Source organism: Mus pahari, chromosome 7 (assembly GCF_900095145.1).
Source record: "Mus pahari chromosome 7, PAHARI_EIJ_v1.1, whole genome shotgun sequence".
In the NCBI taxonomy this organism is placed as follows: domain Eukaryota; kingdom Metazoa; phylum Chordata; class Mammalia; order Rodentia; family Muridae; genus Mus; species Mus pahari.
Window position 1 is genome coordinate 34,735,323 of NC_034596.1, and position 26,170 is coordinate 34,761,492.

At 39.5% G+C, this 26,170-nt stretch overlaps 1 protein-coding gene across 1 annotated transcript in view; it reads left to right on the plus strand.

Annotated features, from left to right (window-relative positions):
- Crppa (CDP-L-ribitol pyrophosphorylase A) overlaps positions 1-26,170 on the plus strand; it is a 274,837-nt gene that overhangs the window by 20,541 nt on the left and 228,126 nt on the right. Inside the window, exon 3 of the mRNA XM_021202203.1 lies at positions 21,521-21,670. Within this exon, the coding sequence (XP_021057862.1) occupies positions 21,521-21,670 (150 nt within the window). The remainder of the gene's footprint in view (positions 1-21,520; positions 21,671-26,170) is intronic.

A 26,170-nucleotide genomic window follows, 5' to 3' on the forward strand; every position in this document is an offset into this window, starting at 1 on the left:
TCAGCACTCCTGGGAGACCAGCTCTCTCCTGGTGGTATTTAGGTATGGCGAGCTGTGGCACAGGATCAACTCCAGACTCTGGCACAGGATCAGCTGTGGGCACACACCTATGACTCTATTTTCTATAGTTGCTTTCCTTTTACATTTTGTTTGCTTATCCCCAGCCATATTCTCACCTTTTATGAGGTTCCTTTATTTTTGTTATCAATAATCTACTGAGAAACGTAAATCATTACTATATTATAATTTTCTTTATAAAACTTAAATTCAAATTCCCATTTTTGTGGTATAATCATGATTTTATTTTATTTGCCTGTTTGTTACTGGATACTACATTAAATGTTTGAAGGCAGAGGTATATGTTAAAAACTTGATTCTGTATCCAGATCTATCCAATTATCTTAGTCAGCATTCTATTGCTGTAAAGAGACACCATGACCACAGCAGTTTTTATAGTAGAAGGTATTTGATTTTGGTTTGTTTTCAGTTTCAGATATTTAGTTCATTGTCTTTATGGAGGGTCAAGCATGGTTACATACTGGCAGACATGGTGCTGGAGAGGTAGCTGGGAGTTCTACATCCTGATCCCCTGAGTGTTTCTGCCACAGAAACACTCCGATCTGGGTCCGTCCTGAAAGGCAGGGCTGGGCTGAAAGGGAAAAGCGGGCAAGAAAGGAAATAACCAGGCTTAGACAAGAAATCCTGATCAAAGCCCAAGGTTTAAAGAAGTACCCGGTTTATATGGCATGGGAAAAACTCTTCTCCCAACCCCAATCTTGGAGCAAACAGGTAGGTGGTCTTCAGGGGATGCTGTCTCTGTAGAATCTAGGCGCTTATCTGCAGGGAGCAGTGCCTGCCCTGAGGCTATTGTTCAGCAGGACAGTGGCAGGCTTAAACAAGGTACCAGCCTGGCAGGAAATCACCCAGGTGGTGTAGAACAGTGGCTGCAAAGGTTTGGGAGGCTCCAACATCTCCTCTCTTCATATTTGGTAAAAAATTAGTTGGACTGGCACAAAATATATTTATGGTCTATCGTCCTGCCCAGGAATTATGGTGGTTGGCAGCCATGCCTAACTTAGGTCTCAGATTTTCCCGAACGTATTCAATTCCATCTAGGAGTGTATATACAGCTAGTTTGTGAATATTTTGCACAAACATGGTTCTGTGGAATATTATCAATAAACCACGGCCTCTTAGCATATACCTCTGTCTTAGATTGATATTGTTTCGAAATCTGGTTGCTCGTCCTTGACTGTCCCGCCCTCATAGCACACCTATTCCCGAATTCAGACTAAGGCCACAATATATATTTGATATTTCTTTCATATTGAAGAATTTTTTGCCACTGCTCTTGCTGAAGGCGAAGCTGAATGCTGGCTGCAGATGGCTGTAGGGTGTTAGCTGACCTGCTGGAGACACAAAGTCAAAATAGTTGTAAAGAAATGAGATAAAGGATTCTTTGGGGAAGGCCAGGTACTCTATTCAGTTGCAAATTAGCAACCACCAGGTTCAGACAATAGCTTCCAGGTGTGGGTGAAGGGCTTTGAGAATCACAGAACTGCTGTGAATCCTCTACAAGAGGAGGCTGAGCTCCAGATTAACTCTGCTAGCTAATCAAGGTTTTTAGCTACCTTCATTAGGAATCTTTAATATTGGAATTATTACTAAAACAGTCCAAGATTGAGTTTAGAGTCACATTGAAGGAAAGAGAAGAATCATTATAACTCCTCTTTATGTCTGATCTTTTTAAGTCAGATTTCACAGTCTCTCGTGTTCTCTATTTCAAAAGTTAAAAGCTTGAAGCAAGGCAGTTTAGCTTGTCCAATCTGGGACAAAGGCAAGCAAGCAAGGGAGGGTCAAAAACATAATCTCAATTCAGCTTTCTTATCACCACTGTTAGGGCACTCAGCTAACTCACAGGTCAGCTTGGCTGACCTTATTGGAAGTTGTCATGCTTCTGCAGCATTCTGTGGAGAAAGCACAAGCTTTCCCTCTTCCCCATAAGGGTAACTATTTAGGACCAGGCCATATGCCAATAAGTACATCCTTTTTATTTTGCCTAGACATGAGTATGTCTAGTTTTAGGATACTATAAGGCATTTAGTACGTTCTTTGACATCCAAATTTTAAAATTTTAAAAATAAAAATGAGATTTAAATAATGTACACAGGGATAATTCCTCCCTTTCTTTGTTAAAAAGATAAAGTTTTCAAAGTTCCACAATACCTTGTCTTGAGAATTAGAAAATGTCTCAGTGACATGGGTGCATTTGAAATACTTGACTGTTATAACCAGTTTCAATATCTGTTTTTATTTAATTTGGAACACCAAGTATATAAAGAATTTTTAACGTAAGCAATGGTTAACTTATATTTTTATTTGTTTTTCTTATAGAGCAGAAGGCCTGAAAAGGTATCAGTAGTCACATGTGCATATTTTATTTATTNATTAATCAGAAATAAGAGCATCCATTTGCAGTAATTGATTAAGTCCTCAAGAATTAACACCATTATGTGGAAATAGGTAGAAGCTGAGGACACTAAGAACAAATTTTTACAATTTGATGTGCACGTTCTCTGAAAATACCAAAATATTATCTAAGCCATTACTATTTTGTAAATAACAAGATTATATGACCAATTATTTTTATGTAAGGTCTAAAATCTGCCTGGTATAAATTTAGCATGGCATTGCCTTAAGAGGTCTTGTCCAGGCAGGCTAGAACAATTTTTAAAATGTCCAAGGACCATTATTTTTTTAAAAGAACAGCATTTTTTCTTATGAGTTGTATATGCATAAAGCATAAACCATTGTAAATTTGCAACAAATTGAGAATTATAGTATTTGAGAGACGAACAATATTTGAACAATTTTAAACTCTGAGATATATTGACTATTAATATACAATTTAAAGCTTGATTATTTAACATTTTAAAACACCGTCTACAGCACCCAGTTTAATCATTCATGCTGAAGCAGGAGGAAACTAAAAAGAATAAACATGTGGTCCAATTCACATATACTTTTCTTTATAAAAAGCTGCTTATAAATACAGTAAAAGGGGGTGGTGTATGCATACAAATGCATGCATAAAAGCAATTTTTATCTTTAGGATGATTGTCAATTTTATCTAAAAATGGTGGTATGCAGTAGACCAAATATTAGTACTCTGTAATACCCAATTTGATTGCTGTTTGGAAAGGGGAATTCTTAATTTTAAATTAGTACCACAGCACCCTTACAATAGGATGTTAAAATTTTACTTAGAGAAGAAAAATGATTTTACATTAAGCCTTCTCTTGCCAAACAATTGCTATGGGCACTAAATAACCATAACTAATATAAGCAGCTAGTATTTAGTTACCAATGATAATAATTGATAACAGTTATAAAAGCTTCCTTTATATTTTTTGCAAGGCCTTTTGTTTTTTACCAATTAAATTGTGTCTCTCGAGATAATATTCAAAGGTTTAAATTAATTTGAGGCCTTACAATAAGATCCTAGCCCATTAACATCTCTGGGAAGCTTAGAAAATAAGCATTTTGAAGCAAATCAATTTTTCGCTCTTAAATTTTCTATATCACATTTTTAGCAAAACTAAAACCTTAAATATTAAAAAGATATGGNCTCTGAATCTTATGGAGCAAATTATTCCCCAGAACTTTAAAGCTCCTTGTGTGAGAGCAAGATTTGAGGTAAACTTTCCTTTAGAGGCCTTAGCTAATACTCTCCACGCTGAAAAATTTAATTCTTAGCTTCTTGTATTGAAGCAGAGACAATAAAAATTATTCTTACATAATGTAAACTGTATAAGCCATACTTAGAGGCAAAACTTTCCAGTGATCACCAGTTTACCAGAAGCAAACCCTTAACAATTATCAAGGAAAAAAATAAACTCTTTAATAATTTTATATAAGGTAGGCAAGCCAGACTGTAATGTCTTTAAGATTGATCTTTTATAAATTTTGAATTTAAACTTTATTATGAACAACACCTGGGTAGATCTGAAATAATTGTTTGGCTAACCAGAAATTTCCCTGAAGGCAGGGAGAGGTGAGTTCCCAAGAATTTCCTTAGGCATGGTTTGTAAAACAAAGGAAAACCACACAGGCTTCCTAGAGGCTGCTCTGAGCATTTGGCCTGAGGCTTGGCCCTCCTGCAGTGAGGACAGATTTCAGGGGGACAATTTACCTGTCTGCCCATGCCTCTAATTTTGAACAGTCTTAAGATTTTTAAGACATGTAAAATTGTGAAAAAGTTGCTTGTATGGTAATTCTCTGTAAGGCAGCAACCATAGCCAAATTGTATGAGAGTTCAACATTTGCAGAAGGACGAAATATCTAGATAAGTTTGTCCTTTGCTTTGTATGGCCGAATGGCTGCAGAGAGCTATGTTAGTGCTCTCAGAAGATGATTACTCTTGTAACAATCCTAATTACAATATATAGGTGAATTAAAGAATTAAAATTTGAATTTAAGCTGCAAGCTGCAGTCAATGGAGCATTGGCAACTTGAAGCAAAACCCAATTTTAAACAATTTGTTATCTTAAAAATACCAGAAGCATCACTTTAATGTTATGAAGTTTGTCTGCCTATGAATGCAGGACAGTGCAAATTTTGATGCTCTGTTAAAGAGACAATGTTTTAAATCTTATCTCTAATGGCTACAAGATGGCCAGTGTCAGGATCCTGGTTCTTCCTTTTGGTCTGGCACAGCCTGAGCTAGGGCTGGAATCTCCACCTATATTTTCAGCAAACCACTCACAGATACTTGTAAACATTACTACAAAGTGCAGAATAACGTGAACACCTGAGAGAAATTTTTACTCTGTCTCCCCTTTTATCAGGCTCTCCCTTAATCTCTGGAAATTGAAAACATGTGTATTCTCTATTCTTATACTTTTTTTCCCCTCATGCCATAGTTAACCTTTTGAAAAGACTATTAATTCTGTGTGCATAATTCATTTGTATGTAGACTTCAACTCCCACTACACAGTGAGGTCTTCCAAATCCCCTGTGTTCATGTCTTATTTCTGAATTCAAGGCTTTCTGTATTCAGCATCCAACTGAACTGAGCTCCTTGGGTTTGTCTTTTCCCACGACTATGGCTTTAGATACATGTAAGAATATTTTAACCCTTTCTTGAGCTTGCCTTGGGTTTAATAGTGGTAGTGGTGGCCTTGATCTTGCCCTGGCCCCTTCAAACACAGACTAATAATCAGATTTTGATATTAGGAAGGTGACTTCTCACACATGTGGTATGTACTTTAAGAGGATGAGAGTATTTCACAAAAAAGAAATTACCTTGAAAGCTATTGTTATCATCCCTGAGAGATGACACGGGTCTGTTTAAGCCACTGTGATGGTGTGGCATTAGAGGATGTCTAGGATTATCTTGCCCTGACTGACTGGGGGTATGTGAGCCACTGGGGAATTGTGTGTGTGTGTGTGTGTGTGTGTGTGTGTGTGTGTGTGTGTTGTTCCTCCTCTTTCCCAATCATTGTGCCCGATTTGTTCTCTGCAGTGTTTCTATCCTTCACCATCGCCCCAAATACCTACAAGTTTCTGTGAGACTGAAGCCTAGACACTGACTTTTCACTACAGTTTTGCCTATATAGCCATGGAAACTTTTTTAAAAGAGTTTTACTGTCTGGGTCTTCTTTAGCACTGGGTCACAGGTCTACCTTATATCTTAATCCCTTAAAGCAAAACTCCATTCACTTATATTAGATTGAGTTTCAAGTATTTAATAACAGTACTTCTTCACTTGCAAGCAGATTCTATACAAAGTATTACATTTATATTTATGTGTTTATATTCATTCTTCAACAGAATGACTGATATTGTTATTCTTTAATAACTGTTTTTACTGTTTAACAAAATAACTAACCTTCAACAAAAAGACCAGTTGTCTTAAATTGATGAGTGCTTGACTATAATGAAAGTTTATAATAAATGGTTCTAGATATTTTGTTCGTTGATTGAGTTAAGAAAACAACCTTAAGTAGTTTCAGAGTATTATGAAACACAGCACAAAGTTTTAAGTAGAAGTCAATTCTTGGATAGGAAGAGATATTTTATTATTCTAGATTTTTAACTAGTTCCTAGTTTAAAAATGAGTCACTTATATTGTATCTTTGGAGACAGTGACATCTTTGTAACTGGAAACATTGGTAATCTTGGGCTTATGCAGTACAGATATATTTAGCACTGATTAATGGCACTGTGGCAATCCTCTTAGACTTCATTTTGGTTCATCAGGGAAAATATAAGTTAGCATGCAGTTTTACAAGTCCAAGTCCATTCTGGGCATGTATTTTGGAGCAGAGATGGAAAAATCACTTGGCAGATGTTTTATTTTACATTAAAAAATTTGATTGTTAAACAGAATTAAATGTGGCTAATTACTTGTGTTTGATTGTCATCAGTGTGCTAGAAAATCTGAATTGTTTGTATGTAGGTGACATAGTGACTCCTCCTGGATGACTGAGTTCCATATTGTTATCGAAGAATAACTTTTGAACTGATTTAAATCCAGAGCTAATGAAGGTATCCTTTTGCAAAACACTGAGTTTTAAAAACTGAACTACTTCTTGGGAACAGCTGAAACTCTGTGTTTGATCTACTGGAGAAGCTACTTCCAACTTCAAAGGTTTTTGCTTGACTCAATTTTAAACCACTGTTGTATGCCTGTGCTATGATTTGATTTCAAATGGGGATGGAAGTAGGTTGAGGATGAATGATTCTATCTAATGATTCAAGTAAAATAAGGTTTATTAACACACAGATGCAACCTTCAGTGATAATAGAATTAAGGTGAATATCTTCTTTCCAGGAGTTAAAGTTTAACCAATGCCGTGGAGTTCATCTTAGGACTCTTGTTGCAGATTTAGCTTAGAGGTGTTTCATAAGGAAGCAGAGTAAGATTCTCTCACTCTCTCTCCTCCCCCAACTCCCCGTCCTGCCGGCACACACACTCAGGATGGACATTCCCCCATCTCTTAAAGCTTTCTGGAAACACCATAGATATACATAGAGGTGTGTTTTCATGGTGATTCTAAATTCTATCAAGTTGACAATTAAGGTGAATCATCACAAGGTCCTTTTCCTGTTTTGGGATTTCCCACCCTGCTTTTTTGAAAGATGCTTGATATTTTGATCTTGGTGTTTATTGTTGGTTGTAAGGCTTTTCTGCTTCAACTTGATTTTTGTGCATTTTGTGCAGAATATTCCACACAGGTTTCTTCACTGGAGCTTTTTCCTCCATTTTCTTCCTCAAAATGATATCAACCAGAGCAGAACTTATTCTTTCTGTGGAATACTGCAGCCACTTTGAGGGGGAGGTAGGTCTCTGGATGTACTTGCCACCCTTTTTTTGATTGCCACCCTCCACAGCTTCTAAGTACTGTGCTAACACACAGGTCAGAGCCACTAAGCCTGAAGACCACAGGTGCTGTAATTCCAGAGGGCAGCAGCTGGTGATGCAAATATTTCCACACTTGTTAGTGTTACTTTACTGAGCCTCAGTGGGCTTATGTCCACTAAGAAGAATTTCGGTTGCACACTTTCTAATTAGCTATAATGCATCTGCTGGTTAGTTTGGTTAGTTTAGTTTTTAGTTTTTAGTTTTTTATTTTTATTTATTTATTTTTGGTTTATTTTTTATTTTTTTATTTTTGTCAATTTGTCACAAGTTAGGGTCATCTCAGAAGAGGGAATCTCAATTGAGAAAATGCCTCTATCAAGTTGGCCTCCACCAGAAATTAGATATCCACCTATCACCTTAATTTTGTAGGCATGTCTATTGGACATTTCTCGATAGGTGTAGGAGGGCCCAGAATACTATGGGCAGTACCATCCCCAGACAGGTTATCCTGAAATATATGCATGGAAACATGTACATACTTTAATAGACGAGAGGAAAGTCGTGACAACAGCGCTGAGATCTTAAGTTTCCATTTGGAGCTCACTAGGCTCACTTCTAAGAATTTTTTATAACATGGGGATGGTGCTCAATAAAATAAGGTTCCCAGAGAGTTAATGTTTTAGCAGGAACTGTCTTTGTCGATACTTGTGTCATATTTGTGACGCTTTTACTTCAGGAAACATCACACAAAGATTCATTGTACAGGTGGCTCTGAACAGAGCTTTGTTAACACAGCTCTGGAGTAGGTACTTGTAGCATTAACATCTTTATTCTGCATTGGCTATTGTCAGATGGGTAGAGAGGGGTGGCAGAAAGGCCACAGGTTTCCTTTGGGGTCCCCATTTCAGAGTCTCGTTTAGGGAGACCCCTGAAGCTGCTGTCACCATGCACTAATATTCTTACTGAATTCTGAGGCATGTAGAGACAAGACCTAACAATTCTTTGAAGTTACCTATTCCTCTCTAATGGAATTTAAAATGTGGATGAATTCTGCTCCTCAGGAGCTAGTTTTCAATAATCAAGAGAGAAGGGGGGCTCCCAGTACTTATTTTTGAAATTGTTCTGTATGCTTTGATACATGGAGTGCAATGGACACTGATACGTACGTAGCATCTAGTATTACAAGGTTACCATTGATTTTGAAATTCTTCCCCAATTTCACTCAGTTTTATTTTCTATCCAATCACAATCTGAACTTTGCCATCCTCTGGCTTTTCAATTTAGTTATGTCACATATATCCCCAAGATAATTCTGTTTTGCTTCTATTTAGAATTTTTTGAATATTGTATTTAGGGAATTTTTTAGGTAAATCTGTACAGTTGTACTTGATTCATAATCACTGCTATAATACCACAATTCATTTTTGTTCTACAAATAAGATTTACTCTTTAAGTCCTTGCTACTACAGATACCAACAGGAAAACGCACAGGGAAACTCATGGGAAGGCCTCAGAGAAGAACAACTATATTACTTAGTGTTGTGCAGGCAGTTATGGTGGGAGGGTTAAGAAGTGGGCGGATTTGAGGTCTTTCACTGTTGCCAGAGTTAACTGAGGGGTTTACAGTTATTATGAGACTGAGGGAGATATCATAAATGACTTTTACGATGACAGACAAGATTGACTACAACAATACAGTTGTCGTTTTTAAATGTGGGGGTATCTGTAAGAACACTTTGTGGTGTATAGCATAGAAGACCAAAACTTTGACTGTAATGCAGTAGTTTGGTGTGTATTTTGAACTCAATAAAAGTAAATGGAGATGTTTAATAGGCAATTGGATGTACTAGTCCAGAGGTGCAGAGAATCTTCTTGAAGAAGATCCATACATTTGGGAGTTCTTATTTAGATGGTATTTCAAGTGATGGAATTTGATGTAGAAATCTATGGAATGAGTGTGGGCAGAGAAGTCTTGAGTTTCATGCCTGTGATATTTTGAATTGAGAAAATAAAATAAATATTTTATATTGAAACATCAACAGAGAATATTTTGTAAATAGTTTATGAAAACTAAATGGAAACTCCTAGACTAAGAATTGTTTATTGTATTTACCAATGTGTGAATCGTTGGTAATATTTGTAAATGTTCTTCAGTTGGGGAGGTAAAACTCTAACTGACATGGATTCTGGACAGTTTGGGAGGATACAGAAGTTGGAAACTGTCATACTATAGGTACTTTAAACTTGTATCTTAGGTAGTTTCTCCCATCTTACTGGCAATTGCCTAAAAATAAATAGTTTAAAGAAGGAAATTTTGTTGTGGCTCATGGTCCAGAGACATCTGCCTACAACCATCTGGGTCTGTTCCTTGTAGTTGTGAGGCATGGCAGAAGTATTGCAATGGAGAGGCAAAATGAAGGAAACTTGGTTATCGCATCACAGCCAGAATGTAAGGCAGGGGTTTAGAGGGGGCAGGAGAGAGAGGCAGGGAGCGAATATAGAAGAATAGAGAATAGAGAAGGTATAGAAGTGTACTCGTTGAGGCTATAGAAACAACACTGTAAGAGAGAGAGAAAAAGATGAGGGGCAATAAAAGGGTTTGGAAAGCTATTTTTTAATTGTAAATAGTTAAATATTAATTCGCTATCCAAACATGGCATTGTGTGATTCTCCATTAATGAGTTAATTGAACCCCTGTAAAATCCCAAGAGAATTCTTCTTCCAGTTAAAAAGACCCTGATAATATGTGTGTGTGTGTGTGTGTGTGTGTATGATATTTTATTAATTCTTGGAGAATCTTCTAAATTTTATTTGGATCACATTCACCCTGGTCCTTCCCCTAACTCCTCTCTACCTCCTAACCTCTCCTGGCTTCCTGGAAGGACAGCTTTTTCTAATAGGAAATAACTTTAATTAGAGAGCTAATAAACAGATATGCATTCAAGCTTAACAAGCAATTTGGAATTCCAGTATTTATGACTGACTTTTTAAATTACATATTGGCTTAATCTATAAGGTAGGAGATAAAAATGCTATTAAAATTAATAATAAGAAGAAACTCTTCATGTGTGTGTATACTTCTGATCAAATACTCACTGATAATTAAAATTCCTAGAGGTAAATTTAAGAACACACTTCTATTTAATTTATTTTCAACCCTAAATAAGAATACACTGGGAAAGATTTAAAAGAAATGAAAGGAAGTTGGCAATTGAGAACCCACCTAGTCACTAGATGAGTCTCCTCTAGGATTGGTAGTATTAGAGGCACTACGTTCCCAATACACTAAATGCTCTAGGTATCCTGACCGTGTAAATGCAACATAGTCATTTGACTCTTAATTGGAAACTAAATGAGGAGACAGAGAACAGGGGTCTAAGCAAAAAAAAAAAAAAAAAAAAAAAAAAAAAAAAATGCCCTTCAAGGGCATGCCCTCATGTGACCACTTCCTATAAATAGATTGCATCTCGTAGTGTTCCATCCAGATATGAACTCATCAATAGAGTAACATTAGAGCCCTGAAGATTAAGTTAATTCACAAGGCTTCCCTTATGGACAGTTTTGCACTGAGAACCAAAATTTCAACATGTAAGTGTTGGGGCTGGTTTTATATCCAGACCCCAATTTGATTCTCGCTTGAGCTGAATTTGGGATCCAGAGTGGCAATTAACACAGCGTACTTACATACTTATGCAGATACCTAATAAAGGCTGCAGACTGAGGCAACGCAGGGAGATGACCATTGATGTGTATGTACTTACATACTAATGCAGATACCTAAGAAAGGCTGCAGACTGAGGCAACGCAGGGAGATGACCATTGATGTGTACTTGAGGGAAGCAGGTGTCAGCATCTAAAGTGAAGTTTGATTTGGAGCTAGGACTATTTGCATGCATTTCAGGATTGTGCTTTAAACTTTGACTAAATTTACTCCTTTAAAAATACTCAGGTAAGTGGCATTTTCATAACTCCAGTTTTGCACTTTTCATTTCTCACGTGGCTTTCGTGTGTTGAGCTTTTTCCCTGCCTCTTTTCAGGATTTATTGTCCTAAGAATTCTTTAATGAATTCATAAGGGGCTTCTATGATAAGATGGTGTCATCTGCCTCAGATGGAGATAGTATTGTTTCTTTCTCATCACATCAATTACATTTTCTTAAGAGATTCTCCCAGTTAGAATTCTCATCATAATGTCTACTAGTGAAAGTATGGCAGCAGATTTCTGTATCTTTTTCCATGATCATAAAAGGAGAACATTTAGTTTTTACTGTTATGTCTGATCTTAGCTATAGTATTTTCAAGATGCTTTTTAATGGATCAACTCTGTTCTGTTTCTAATTTGTATGCTTTTTTTCAAGAAGGCTGTGTTGTACTTTGTGGTGTCTTCTCCATGTACTGAGATGTCCATGTGCTTCAGCCCTTTTTCTGTTACCATGGTGTATTGCTTTTCGGTATGCTGAATCAATCTGCTGGTCCTGGAATACATTCCCCTTGGTCATGGTGGATAATACATTTTATATGCTGTGAATACTTATAAGCAAAGTCAGCCCTCCGTGTCCTCGGGTTCTGCATTGTAGATTTAAGCAACTGTGGAGGAAAACTACATCTGTAGTGAACATGTAGATACTTTCTTCTTGTCAGCCCCCAATAATATACTGTAACAACTGCTTACATTATATTTACATTGTATGTGGTGTAAGTAATCTAGAAATGATTTAAAGTATCTGAGAGCTGTGGGTAGTTATATGTAAATCCCATGGCACTTACATAAGGGATTTTAGTGTGCACATGTAGTTCTGGAACCAATTCCCCGAGGGTACAGAGGGATGATTGTGTTCTGGGGATTTGTATATATATTCACAAGGGTATTGTTCTGCAGTTACTGTCCCTGTGGTGGCTTTGCTTTGTGTGGGCATTGAGATAACACTGGGTTTTGTCAAGTGAGTGAGGAAGGGTTGCCTTCCTCTTTCCTCACCTGCTCTTTTCTTTTTGGAAACCTTGTTGGAGGAATTGGTATTTTCCTTAAAATTTTTATATAATTAATGAGTCATCTCAGTCCTGATTTTGTTCATTGTGGGACTTTAGGTTGTTAACTGAATTTTCTTGTCACATGCCATTTTCATTTTTTTTTTCCATTTTTAAGTTTGTTTTGATGGATTGAGTATATATATATAGGTATTCAAAACAAAATGCTTCTCTCATGATCACTATTTATCCAGATGCAATTTCTATAACCCATGTTTAAAAATTGTTCAGGAGGAACAAAGGCCCACAGAGATATTTCAGTGATACTTAAGCCAAGTCCCTGAGTACTTGTACATGGCCTGTGTTTTCATCTTAAAGTATCTTCAGTTCTCAACCAATTCTCTCAACTCTTTGTTTTTTTTTGTTGTTGTTGTTGTTGTTAGTACATTTTTTTCAATTTGTATATATTTCTCAAACTTCTAACTTTCTGCTCTAATTTCTATTCTAAAGAGAGAATGTTCTTAGTATGATTTGAGTTCTTCAAAATTTAGTGAGTCTTTTTCCCCAACGTAATAAATATTTTTATTAATTATTTGAGAATTTCACACAATGCATCCTGATCACATTCAATTCCCATTCCTCCCAGGTCCCCTCACGCCCAATGCCAAAACAAAATAAAAACCAACAGCAAAATCCCACCAGTTCCAATGACCATATACTCACTGGAGCATGGTTAAACTCTCTGTGGCCAGCCTCTTAAAGAAGAATGAATCTTTCCAACCCCTGCCAGAAGCTATTGACTATGAAGAGCTATACTTTAGCATCTTCATCATAGCTTTTAAGGACTCGATTTATTAGCTTCATGCCTGGAATGTTTTTCTTTTGGATGGGGAGAGGAGGAAGGTAGATTGTTACAGACGCCATCAATGTCTCTTATTCTAAGTCATGAGCCTGCAGTCATTCATACATCTGCAACAAAGCTTTTTTGCCATGGCAACGAGCAGCAGCAGGATCCTGGACTTCAAGGTGGTTTCTGATGGCAGGTGGGATTGTGGATGTCAGTATGGCTGCAGTGGCAGCACAGACCACAGACACATAGCCTTTAGCAGCAGCATCCATCGTGGACATCAATATGGCTTCTGGTGGTGATGTGGACTATGGACACCAACATGCCCTATGGTGGCAGCACAGAACACAGACATAAACATGGTCTCTGGCAGCTGCATAGGTCATAGACATCTACCTCTGGTGGCATCATGGACCTCAGAAGTCTTTCCAGGAGGAGACCTCATCAAGAAAATGGACCATTCTTCATCTCAGATATCTTTTGGTTGTTCAGAGTCAGAGCTGTTCGAGCATCTAGTCTGTGTGTGGGGCAACCGTCCTGCAGGCATCCCAGGATGACCATTGATTGGAGTTCAAGGTCAGCATTAACCAAGGCTCTGAGCTCTCCTGCCCCCAGCACCGTGAGCAGTGTGAGATGTAGCAGCAATGGTGGCTCCATTGTGGGTAATGTTTGGCACTGGCCTAGCAGGCTGTGAAGGGTCCTAGGCTGCACTCATCAGTGACATGCTCCTTTGTCAGCTGTCCCATGCCAATTGACACCAGTTCATTGCTGCTTCTCTCTGCTGCAGCTCTGTTCTGGTAGCTTTTTGTCCCATTTCACAGATCTGATTTTTATTTTTTATTTATTTTTTATTTTTTGTAAAAACACCTTCCCATACGGCATGCCTGTTTTCAGTTGTTCTGGAGATATTGTGTGCTCTGCAGGTTCACCCTCAGCTGGAGCATCCCCCCCTTGAAGCTTCTCACACTCCCTGCAGCAGACCTGGGGCCTGATGGATACTGGCGGCCACCTTCAATATTTTCTCTCTTGAGTCTTATGGTAACCATGGTCTGCCTCAGAGAATTTTCCATGCCTGTTAAGAACCTATATTTTGCTATTGTTGGTTGACACATAAAATAATGCTTATGTGGCTTTAAACACTTGTTAAGACTTTCATTTCCATGTTGATATGCCTAATTGATGTGACTTTATTGAAGGTATTTGTCTTAGATAACATTTATATTGCTGTAACCGAACATCATGACCAAAAAGCAAGTTAGGGAGGAAAGGATTCATTTGGTTTACATTTACTATTTATCACTGAAGGAAGTCAGGGCAGGAACCCAAACATATCAAGAACTTGGAGGCTGATGCAGAGGCCATGGAAGAGTGGTGCTTACTGGCTTCCCTCCTATGGCTTGCTCAGACTGCTTTGTTAAAAAGACTCAGGACCTATGGCTATATTACTCCTACTTCTAAGTGAGATTTAAGCATCCTTGCTTGTGCCCTTCCTTCTTGATTAGCTTCTTTGTGTTTGTGGCGTATAGCATGGATATCCTGTACTTTATGGCTAATATCCACTTAGAAGTGATTACATACCACGCATGTCCTTTGGAGACTGGGTTACCTCACTCAGGATGATAATCTCAAGATTCATTCATTTGCCTGCAAAATTCATGATACCCTTGTTCTTTTTTGTTTGTTTGTTTTCAATTTTTATTAGGCATTTACTTCATTTATATTTTAAATGCTATCCCCAAGGTCCCCTATATCCCCCCCCCTCCCCTACCTACCCACTTCCCCTTCTTGGCCCTGGCCTTCCCCTGTGCCGGGTCATATAAAGTTTGCAAGACCAAGGGGCCTCTCTTCCCAATGATGGCTGACTAGACCATCTTCTGCTACATATGCAGCTAGAGACATGAGCTCTGGGGGTACTGGTTAGTTCATNTTGTTGTTCCACCTATAGGGTTGCAGACCCCTTCAGCTCCTTGGGTANTTTCTCTAGCTCCTCNATTGGGGNCCCTGTGTTCNATCCNATAGCTGACTGTGAGCATCCACTTCTGTGTTTGCCAGGCACTGGCATAGCCTCACAAGACACAGCTATATCAGGGTCCCTCCAGCAAAATCTTGCTGGTATATGCAATAGTGTCTGCGTTTGGTGGCTGATTATGGGATGGACCCCCAGGTGGGGCAGTTTTTGGATGGTCCATCCTTTCATCTCAGCTCCAAACTTTGTCTCTGTAACCCCTTCCATGGGAGTTTTGTTCCCAATTCTAAGAAGTGGCAAAGTGTCCATATTTTGGTCTTCCTTCCTCTTGAGTTTCATGTGTTTTACAAATTGTATCTTGGGTATTCTAGGTTTCAGGGCTAATATCCACTTATCAGTGAATGCATATTATGTGAGTTCTTTTGTGATTGGGTTACCTCACTCAGGATGATAGCCTCAGATCCATCCATTTCCCGAGGAATTTCATAAATTCATTGTTTTTAATAGCTGAGTATTCCATTGGGTAAATGCATCACATTTTCTGTATCCATTCCTCTGTTGAGGGACATCTGGGTTCTTTCCAGCTTCTGGCTATTATAAATAAGGCTGCTATGAACATAGTGGAGCATGTGTTCTTATTACCAGTTGGAACATCTTCTGGATATATGCCCAGGAGAGGTATTGCTGGATCCTCCAGTAGTACTATGTCCAATTTTCTGAAGAACTGCCAGACTGATTTCCAGAGTGGTTTTACAAGCTTGCAGTCCCACCAACAATGAGGAGTGTTCCTCTTTCTTCGCATCCTTGCTAGCATCTGCTGTCACCTGAATTTTTGATCTTAGCCATTCTGACTGATGTGAGGTAGAATCTCAAGGTTGTTTTGATTTGCATTTCCCTGATGATTAAGGATGTTGAACATTTTTTGAGGTGTTTCTCAGCAGTTTGATATTCCTCAGTTGAGAATTCTTTGTTTAGTTCTGTGCCCCATTCTTGGCAGTCAAGCTTCTCTGAGACACTCAAATACTAGTGTGACCCAGCTCCTGTTATCCTGGGATCCTGTTGTCCTAAGATCCTGGGCATGTTACAGTGCGTGGAAGTGGTGTCTCCTTTGAGGACCATGGAGTTTTATGGTCTGTTTGAAACCAAGGTAAACCTGAACTGATTAATAGGAACCTGAGCCTCTGGTCAGGAAAGGCTCTGGTGTCCTTGTACCTGCTGTCACAGGCCCAACAGTATTGGATTGAAGCAGCTGTTGTGTTCCACTCACCAGTGATCCTAAGATCACTTGGGCAGTCCTCTAGGGACCATGGGTGTGTCTGCCGAATCCGTGCCCTAGGTGACCCGGTGCTGGTGCAGACCGGAAGGGATTTTCACCCTTGTTCTTTATAGGTAAATAGTATTTCATTGTGTAGATGTACCACATTTTCTTCATCCATTCTTCATTTGAGAGACATCTAGGTTGTTATCAGTTTCTAGCTATTATGAATGAAGCTGCTATGAACACGGTGGGCCTGGGTTCTGTGAGAAAGCAGGTTGAGCAAGCCATGAGGAGCAAGCCAGGAAGTAGCACCCATCCATGGCTGCTCATCAGCTTCTGTCTCCAGGTTCCTTCCCTGTTTGATTTCCTTCCCTGATTTCCTTCAAAGATGAAAACTGATATGGAAATATAAGCCAAATAAATCCTTTATCATGGCGTTTCATGATTGCAATAGTAACTGTCACTAGGACTGTTATTTTCTTAGCCTGGGCTGCATGGCCTAAAATATATATGTTAGCAGACGTCATCCTGCTATGACAATAAAGAGGCATTGTTGAGAGCGTGCTGGCCCTACCTGACATTGTTACATTACTATGTAAAGTGTTGGGTTTTTAAAACTGTGTCTTCTTTTGAGTGGTACCATTTTATAAGCAACTCTTGACTCCATCTTGAAAATGGTTGGTGACTCTGTGTCCGGGTTGACACATGAATGGCCAGCACCATTTATGCAGCATAGACTGATGGTTAACTTGTTACTATCAGTAGAAAGGATCCTATTCACAAATGTATTGGGTAATGTGGGACACATGAGCACATTGATATAGTCAGGAAAAACATTCCTGAGAATGTAGAAGATACACCAGACAGAAAAGATGATACAGCTCCCTCATTTGGACTCCATAAAGAGATGGAAACCTAGCCCTGGAGTTGTAAGAGCCAGCTGATCTGTCCTTTGACCACCATATGTGTACAGTAAGGGACATATATGTACAGTAAGGGACCAACAGGCAGAGAAGTTGACTACCTCAGGTCTTTGCTTTGGCTTGGTCTCTGGTTTTGATGTGGTCCCACTCAAATTGCTGTCTGCCTGTCTTCTATTCACTGGTCTACACTGGCTCTCCATCTGTCTGTGCAGTTTGTCTGCACCTAGTTCTTCCCTTTGGCCTCTGAGACTAGACTCTATAGCTCAACTCTGACCATGCTCTGACTCTCTGCCATAAATCCAAATGCCTTTCAAGTCAGCTCCCTGCCAACCTCCTCTATATGAGTATTAATTTCCGAGTATCTTTGATATGAGTATTAGTTTCCGAGTATCTTTGATATGAGTATTAATTTCCGAGTATCTTTGAAGCTGCTTGCCTTTCAACTCCTTACATGCTGTGAGCTACATAAATTGCTACATATATGCATGTATTTTTGCCATGTGAGGTGTAGTTTGTGATGACCATTAATATTAGCTACTAACTAATATTAATTAAAATTGGATTAAAGCAACCAATGTCTATCAATACATTTGTATATCTAGCAAATTAGAAACTGGGGAGGACATAGCCCTGTTCATATGTTTCTGACCTAGTGTTCTTACAACAGAAATTTTCTCACAGGACTCTATCCTTCCTTCCCTATATGAATTACTGTTGTGCAGATCTCCTTTACGTGTTACAAACTGATATCCACTGTTAGAATTATTAGCTCATTAGCTCTATAGCCTTTTCTAGAAGTTGGAAGGAGAAGGTGAACAAGCGTGTATCATTTCTAATTTTTGTTAGGGTTGTTTTGCATTATGGGCCACCATATTTATATTTCCATCCACTGTCATCTCCTTATTTCTGTACACGTTTATCTCTGTTCATTTTTTGTTTTAATTGCATTTCAATGGGTGGATTATGTATTTACTATTTAATTCAGTTGGTTTTTCGACCAGTTAGTAAAAGAAGGGAGGAAATGCCCACTTTCCCCTGGTGTTTTAAATTTGCTGGTTTCCTGCATAGGAGTCGCTGTTGGAGCTCATTTTGTTTAGACTGAAAAACATTGTATGTAGTCTGTAAAATGAACTGACTAGCAAAGCATTTCTTTCCTTTTTGTTTTTTAATTTCTTCTTTTGAGTTGTTGGTTCTGTGGTTGTAGACTAGATTATTATTTTTCTTCCAGTGTGACTGCTCCCCCACTGTCTTCTGGCTCTTTTCCTTGCTCTTGGGGAAAAACTGTTGAGCTCCTGTGGACAGTCATGTTAATTCTTGCAACTCTCAATCCTCCGGTTTCTATTGGAAAAAGAAAGTATCTGAAAACCTTGCTTCACTTCAGACATGATGCCCTTAGTTTTCTGAACACACTATCAAGAGGTGCTTTGAAACCTACATGGGTACCTGGAGGCGGTTTCTGTGGCTTCCCTGTTCCCTTCATGTGCCAGTCAGATGGCTATCTTTGGATACAATGCTTTATTAGAAATGGAATGTGTTCACAAATATGTTTCTGCTTCCAGATACCGACTGGTTCCTACCGTCTACCTTACCAAGAAGTATTGTTTGCTTGTTTTAGAACTTGGCACTCCACTTGAGCCTTTTGCACAGAAAGCTTCAAATGTGACTTTCTCAGAGGTCAGAAAGCTGGGTGTGTGGACTCAAGCTGGGGTTTGGCTGGGTTGCTTCTGACTGCTTTGGTTCCTCCGTGCGCTGTTGACTGGTATCACTCCTGGCTGTTCAGCATCGTCCTTGGGTCCTTGGGAGCTGTTCAGCTCTATTTTTCTTAATGCCCGTGGCGTACTTACTTTGCAATCTGACCCACTTAAACACTGGCCTTTCTGCAGGGCTAGGTTTAAGACCAATGTTTGAAGTTTGTTTTGATCCTAGTGGGTGGGAGTTTCGTGAGCTGTGCTTCCCGTGTCTTCTGGTAAATAGCCTTAAACTTAGCCTTTTTTTTTTTTTTTTAATTTATTTGGTCTATCATAGATTCCAGTATCCTCTTAATTGCTCATTCTTATAATCTCCTTTTTCTAAGAATGAACTTGGTCTGAATCTCTCTCTGTCTCTCTCTGTCTCTCTCTGTCTCTCTCTGTCTCTGTCTCTCTTTGGGGAAGTTTAATAGAACTTTAATCTTAGACCCCTTCACTCCCTCTATAAAATTTTTGTGCTACTCTGGAGCTGTGGGTGAGATCGTGTCTCTTTTCTTTTGGAGTAACACCTACTTCCTGGTACTTAAAGAGAGCCTTGAAGAATTGGACTGCCTTCCAGTCTGGTCTGTCTTTTCCTAGCATAGAAACTTTGCTCTGCCTGTGAGCAGTAGGACATCTGGGCCACATTTGCATGGTTCCAGTGTCTGTATAAGGTGCTGAGGGGGCCACTGCCTCACTACTTTCCCCTGTGAGCTAGAACCAGGTCCCTGAGCTTTTGTTTGTATTGCTTTTTGTCATCTGCACCCCCATGCCTCATTTAAGCTCTGTCCACCTCTCTTGGAGCTACTGTTACACTGAGCTGCGGGTGGAGTAGCAGGTCACTGCTGAGGTGCCACATACATTCTTTATTCCCAACCAAGATTCAGATTTTCTCAGTAAGTTTTTAGTCTGCTGTAGGCCCCTGGGACAGTTCTCAGATGCGTTCAGTGGTTGTATTAAAAATACCTTTTATACCTTTCACTGCCTGTTTCATCTGGGGGAGTCTGAGCCACCTCTTGCCCTCCCAATCTGGATCTTTCATGTTCTCTCTTGGTTTTTTGTTTTCCTTTTTCATTATGGCCTGGCATGGAATTCTAGTAGTGCCTATAGGTAGTTTTAATGGAAATTTAATGTTTTCGTTAAAAATTCGGGTACACATATCTCTTTCCCTTTTACCCAAAACCCCTTGTCGTAGGTCACATGAGTCCCTTCACTCCTGGCTGGATCACGTTTACATTTGGGTCTAGACTCCCCGTTTGACTTGAGGTGCTGGAAGCAGTGAGGCAGTTATAAGCTGTCTCCTTGGCTCATGCATGAGCTCTGTTTCCAATCACCCCCCCCCACCCCCTTGGCTTCTGTAAACTCCCACAGTTCGTTCTGATCAGATGAAGGTCTCTTCAGAGCACACTTGCATTCTTGGTTTATTGCTCATGAACCAAGACGCTCACGTAACAATCCTGTGGAAGAAATGTCATGTTGGAGTAAAGATCCAACAGTTTACTTGACTGCCCACTTTAGATGCTTCCATTGGGGCTATTTTGTTGAGGTAGCTGTTTGGTAAGGGCAGTCAAGAGCACATTGCAAGGGGAACCCTAATGAAAGTAAATGACACATGGTCAGTCATGAAGGAGTCATCCTTACCATGCAGTCATGTTGCAGCTGTCAATAAAACAGGGCTTCCACAGTAGAAATGGAAATGAGTGGATGCCTTGCCTGAGGAAGTGCCGCACGGACGTTATATTTGAAAAGAAATGTTTGTAAAGTTAATTAGAGCAAGACATAAGTTGTTATTCAGGTTGTTTAGCCTCGAAGTGGGGATTCTGGGCAGCTTGTCTCTTTAATGATCCAATGTGTAAATTAAATTTTCTGAGAGCACACTCATTTCTAAGCATTAATTTGAAACTCATTTCAATGGTTTCACAATGGTCTCTTTCTTTCCCGCCCATCTTCAGGGAAAACCCAATTGTCCTGTAACATTCCTTTCTAGAGTTTGACCTCAGTGACTTAGGATGAAAAGGATTTTTATTTTCTTTATTTATGTGTGTGAGATGTGTGAGGGTGTATGTGTCCCGGTATGCAAATGAAGGTCAGGGAACCACCTGTGGGAGTCTGTTTCCTTCATCTACCCCTCGGTTCCTGGGGATCAATCTCAGGTCATCTGGCTTGACAGCAAGCATGTTTAGTTCCTCACTGAACCAGTTTAGCCTTCCTGATAGGAGTAAAACTGAATATACAATAAAGCAGTATTTCCATCTTAAAGTGCATGAGATTGCCATTCTATGAAAGTGATTTTCAAAATTTTAGATGTGAATTGTGGGTTGAGCAAACACTTTTGTTTACATGCTTTCTCGGGAGAGTTTGTTGCAAATATGAAGTCTGTTTTTGGAAGTGAGACGTTGAATTTAGGGTTTCCCTTCAAATTCTCTGTAGGTCAAGTAAATACACATTTCCCCTTTGTTTATCTTACAGGCAGCAGGAGCAATTCGACCTCTGGTGTCCACTGTCATCAGTCCCTCCGCTGATGGTCACTTAGACCACTCACTGGACCGTGCCAAGCATAGGGCAAGTGAAATGCCCCAGGCTTTTCTCTTTGATGTCATCTATGAAGCATATCAGCAGGTACGAATCTGGGCTTTCAAAAAGCTCCTGGTTCTGTCATGGTTTTTAAGACTGTGTCCACCTTTGAATTTCTAGACAAACCTGTGAGACTCCACATGTAGTCCAGCTCTAGGCCAGTTTGTATTCCATCAGAGTGATAGGGGTATTCTGTCGGCTTAGAACAGCCTCTCGGGCAGTGCTTCTGCAGAATCCTTTCGTAATCTGCTTGGGGATGCTTGAGCTCTCCCCTTCCTTTGATGGGTCACGGAAAACACTTCCTGGAGCAATGAATGTACAGGAATGCGGTGTAATGCTTGGAAGTCCATTAGAGGCTCAGAGCCCAGGGGCTTTGTTGGGGTTGGTCACATACATGTCCTCTGGCGAGCACTTACAGAAATTCCACAGTCTCCAGAGGAATGCAGAGACTCAGTGTAAACAGTGCAATTCATTCACACAGTCCAAGCACAGCGAATCTGCCAGAACAGGGCCTTCCCAAACACTGGCCTGCGCCTACCTGACAAACTTGTCGTCTTGTGGAGAGTAGCTTTAGCCCCAGTATGGTAAATCTTCTGTCACGGATACCTAGACAGCTTAACTAAATATTTAACTTAAACAACTATAAAAAATACCACCCCACAAATTGATATGAGAGTGTGTGTTTCTTCTTTCATTTGGAAATCCTCTGTACTTATATGCGTTTATTATAATGTGTTAACATATTTGAATAAGTCAATATTGAGTTTCATAAATTGATCCACAAGAAACTTCTCAGTGAAGCACAGTGGAGTAACTCTGTGCTTGATTGGCACTGGGTAATTAGTAAATGTGTTGAAAGAGATGGGCAGTTAGGGTGATAGGATAATGGTAACATACATTCATTCTAAATATGCCAGATATAGTTAGGTTAGTGGTAGCGGTTATTCACATACATGCATTCAGTTATTAATACTTGGCTCCAGTTAGTTTTAGAAAAAGATTATATAGAATTTTATTTTAATGAGAAACTCAGCCAGTTTTCTTTTCCTTAAAATAATTTGGAATACAGGACATGACTTTGAGAGTTATATTTTAATTATACTCATTATGCTATTGTGAACTTCTCCGAGTTGAGGTCACAGATTCCGTTTTGTAGACTGGATGTTGCTGAGCCACATTTTGCCATTGGCACATTTCTGAGGTTTCTGAAAGTATTTATTAACTTTAATATATACCCTTCTATTTGTTGCAGTCTGAATCTGAACTGTCTACCACAGATTCATGGATTGATTGCTTGGTCTCAATGGTAGAAGGTGGCCGAAGCTTTATAATGGTGGCTGGAAGAAGTGGGCTACTGGTGGCAAACCTTTGACAGAAAAGCCTTGTCTTGTTCTCTTTTATTTTACTTTGTGGGTTTTGAGACAGACTTTCTTAGCCCAGTCTGACCAGGATGGCCTTGGGCCTCTGTGCTGGGGTTATTAGCGTGAATCCCCTGGTCTGCCCCACTCTCATTCTGAATCCCTTTCTCTGGCTCTTTACCGTTATCTTATGAGTGGCTCTTTCTTTGATGTTAGGCTGTAACCTCTGGAATCATGAACAACATTTACCCTTCTTCCTTTAAGTTATTTCTCTGAGGTAGTTTGTTGCTATAGCAATGAAAAGCCCAAGGCAGGCAACATAGTTTTGGCCACTGGGATAATTTAGATAGTGTAGTATTAAATGCTAGTATTTCAAATGGATTTGAAGGTAAAATTGGGACAATTCTCCCAGCAGGTTGTATATCACATATGAAGGATGAGAAAGAGTCATTAGCTTAAAGATGTGTTCTGAGAGACTAGGATATAGACATCTTTATTTGCAATGGAAGGGAAGGTTTTGGGAGATTAGAATTAGAATCAGAACCTTGCAAGTATGAGCTTACTTCTAGATTTATGTGTTAGGCTGGGGGATTTGGGAAAAAGGCAAGATGGCCTGAGCCAAGAGGTCCCCCTCCTTCTTTTCTGACAGGAGTTCACAATTGCAAAAGCCTGCACAAAACAATGGATACCACCAGCAACTAGTTCTGGATTCCAGTGGGACTACTGGACCTAAGACTCACATCCAGGTCTCTAAACTTACCAAATAAGGATATAACCCTAGTACCTCACCATCTACTACTCCCCACCCCCTACTCTCCTTTAGGAAGCCCCTACATCAGTCTAGCCTTGCGACTTTACTGAACCTGCCCAAGAGCTGCCCCATTAAACCTGACTTTTTACTCCAAATTCAACTCAATTTGATTTATGTCAGTGAGGAAGTCATTCAATATGATTGAGTGCTAAGAAAGTGTAATGAATAGGAAAGTGCTTTTGCTAAAAACACAGAATCTTTACTTCCTCGTGGAATGACTGATAGGTTAATGAATAGTAGGATGAGGTTGAAAGCTCCTCCTTCATCTTATATCTTCCTCTTTCATTGCTTCGAAACTTGAGATCTGATCCTGACCCATCTATGCATGTAAATGTTCGTCATTTATGACCGTGCATAGAACTCTTCCCTTCCTGGGATGAAGACTCCAAAATAGAACTAAGTAAGGTATTTTCAATGAATTTTCAACTTCCAGCTTTTACAGTCTTCTCCTCCAGAGTCCTGGAGTTAAGTCTACGAGTCTTCAGTCATGTCCCCCAGCTTTTCAGGGACAGCAGAGTCTCTTAGGCAGACCATGTCATGCTGAGGAGCAATCAAAGAATCAATGATCCTCTTTACTTTAAGCAGAGCAGTATGGGAACAAAGTTGCCACTTGTTTTGGGACCACACTTTTGGTAGATAAGCATCCCATGAACAGAAGTAGATCGGCTTCCTAAACATGGGCAGTTCTTTAAGCCCCAGTGGAAAAATGGTAGTGACTAAAGCTGGGATGGATAATGATGAATTGGATCACAATTTGACAGAGACTGCACGACTCCTGTGCAATATAGAACTTGTATTAACATCTGTCCGTGCCAGCACTTAGCATCTAGGGTTGCCTGATTATGGTCAGTAGGAATGTCGTCTGTCAGGCATGGGTTGGTGAGGTTTCAGAAAGAGTGAGGCTGAAACTTTTTATACCCTTATCAGAACCAGTACAGTGGTCATTGCTAGGACACTTGCAGGATATACAGGGTACACGTGATTAATGGTATTGTGAAACTTCTATGTCTCTCTGACTTCTAGTGAATGCAGAGAAATATAGGTGACCTAATACTTCACTGCCTGCAAAAGTACCTTGCTTTCTGAGGAACTGAAAAGCACACAGTGTCCCAGGAGCCACAGACTCTAGCCTAAGAAATGCTATGGTGCATGTCTGTCAAGGCAGCTAGACCAGGTCTCTATAATTCCCTGCAAACATCACTTAGGACATGAACCAACTGGTTTTCCTGATTCTTGTTTATTTTCTTTCTTTTTTCTATCTATCTATCTATCTATCTATCTATCTATCTATCTATCTACCTATCTATCTATAATCTATTAATAATCTATCCTATCATCTGTGTATCTATGTATTTTTCTATGTATGTATCTATATACCTATGTGTCTATGTATATATGTATGTATGTATCTATCTATCTATCTATCTATCTAATCATCTTCATGCTCAAGTACACATGTACATATGTAAAATTTTCCTTTTTTTTTTCTTTCAACATTACCCTTCTCTTTGTTTCAGATGTAGTTTATTGGGGTTCCCAAAAGTTGAATCCACTGTGTCCCAGGACTTTAGAAACAGAGAAAGATTTTAGTGCAGATGTTTAGCTGGACATGGAGTTGCTGTCATATAGGCATTTAATGCTTTGGATTTGACCACAATAATAAAATGAATGAGTGTAGAAAGAGTAGAAGAGAACAAAAGGCCAAGCCAAGCTTTTGACGTTGTAGAGGAATTGCTATTTCATATGGCTGTTCTCTCTTTCGAGAAATTACCAGACGCCCCGTGCCTTAAAGCTCCAGTTTTATTCCCTTACAGTCCTGGAGATGGGGAGTCTAGTTCAAGGTGTTGACTGAATTGTGCCACTTCTTGAGGAGCTCCAGGGGACTTGCCTCCTGTCCTTCCCTTTCCTCGGTGTCACTTGTATTACTTGCTCCTGGCTCTTTCCTTGCACACTTATGACCACATGCCCTGAGGTTCACTCTGGTCTCCTGCCCCTTAGAGGGTCCCTGTGGTTTCTAGGACTTACTTGGGTAATTCAGGATAATTTCCTTGTCTCCTGATTGTTAATTTAATCACACTATCAAAGCCCTTTGACATCTGTTAATAGATTATAGGGATTAGGGCATGGGTATCATTGTAAAGGAAAACATGGTACAGCACACCACAATGATGAGGAATAACTGGCTAAGGGGAAAGATGATTGGTCATGTAGCCAAGCAAGTCACATCCCAGAATCCCAGTGAAGGAAATTCTCAGCATGACAGAACCATTGTGCTGAAGGCTGGATAAGAATTTTATGGAAAATAGTGCCCACGGATCTTAGCAGACTGCTGAGATCACTATCACTAGATTGAGGGTTGTGCTGTACATGCAAACG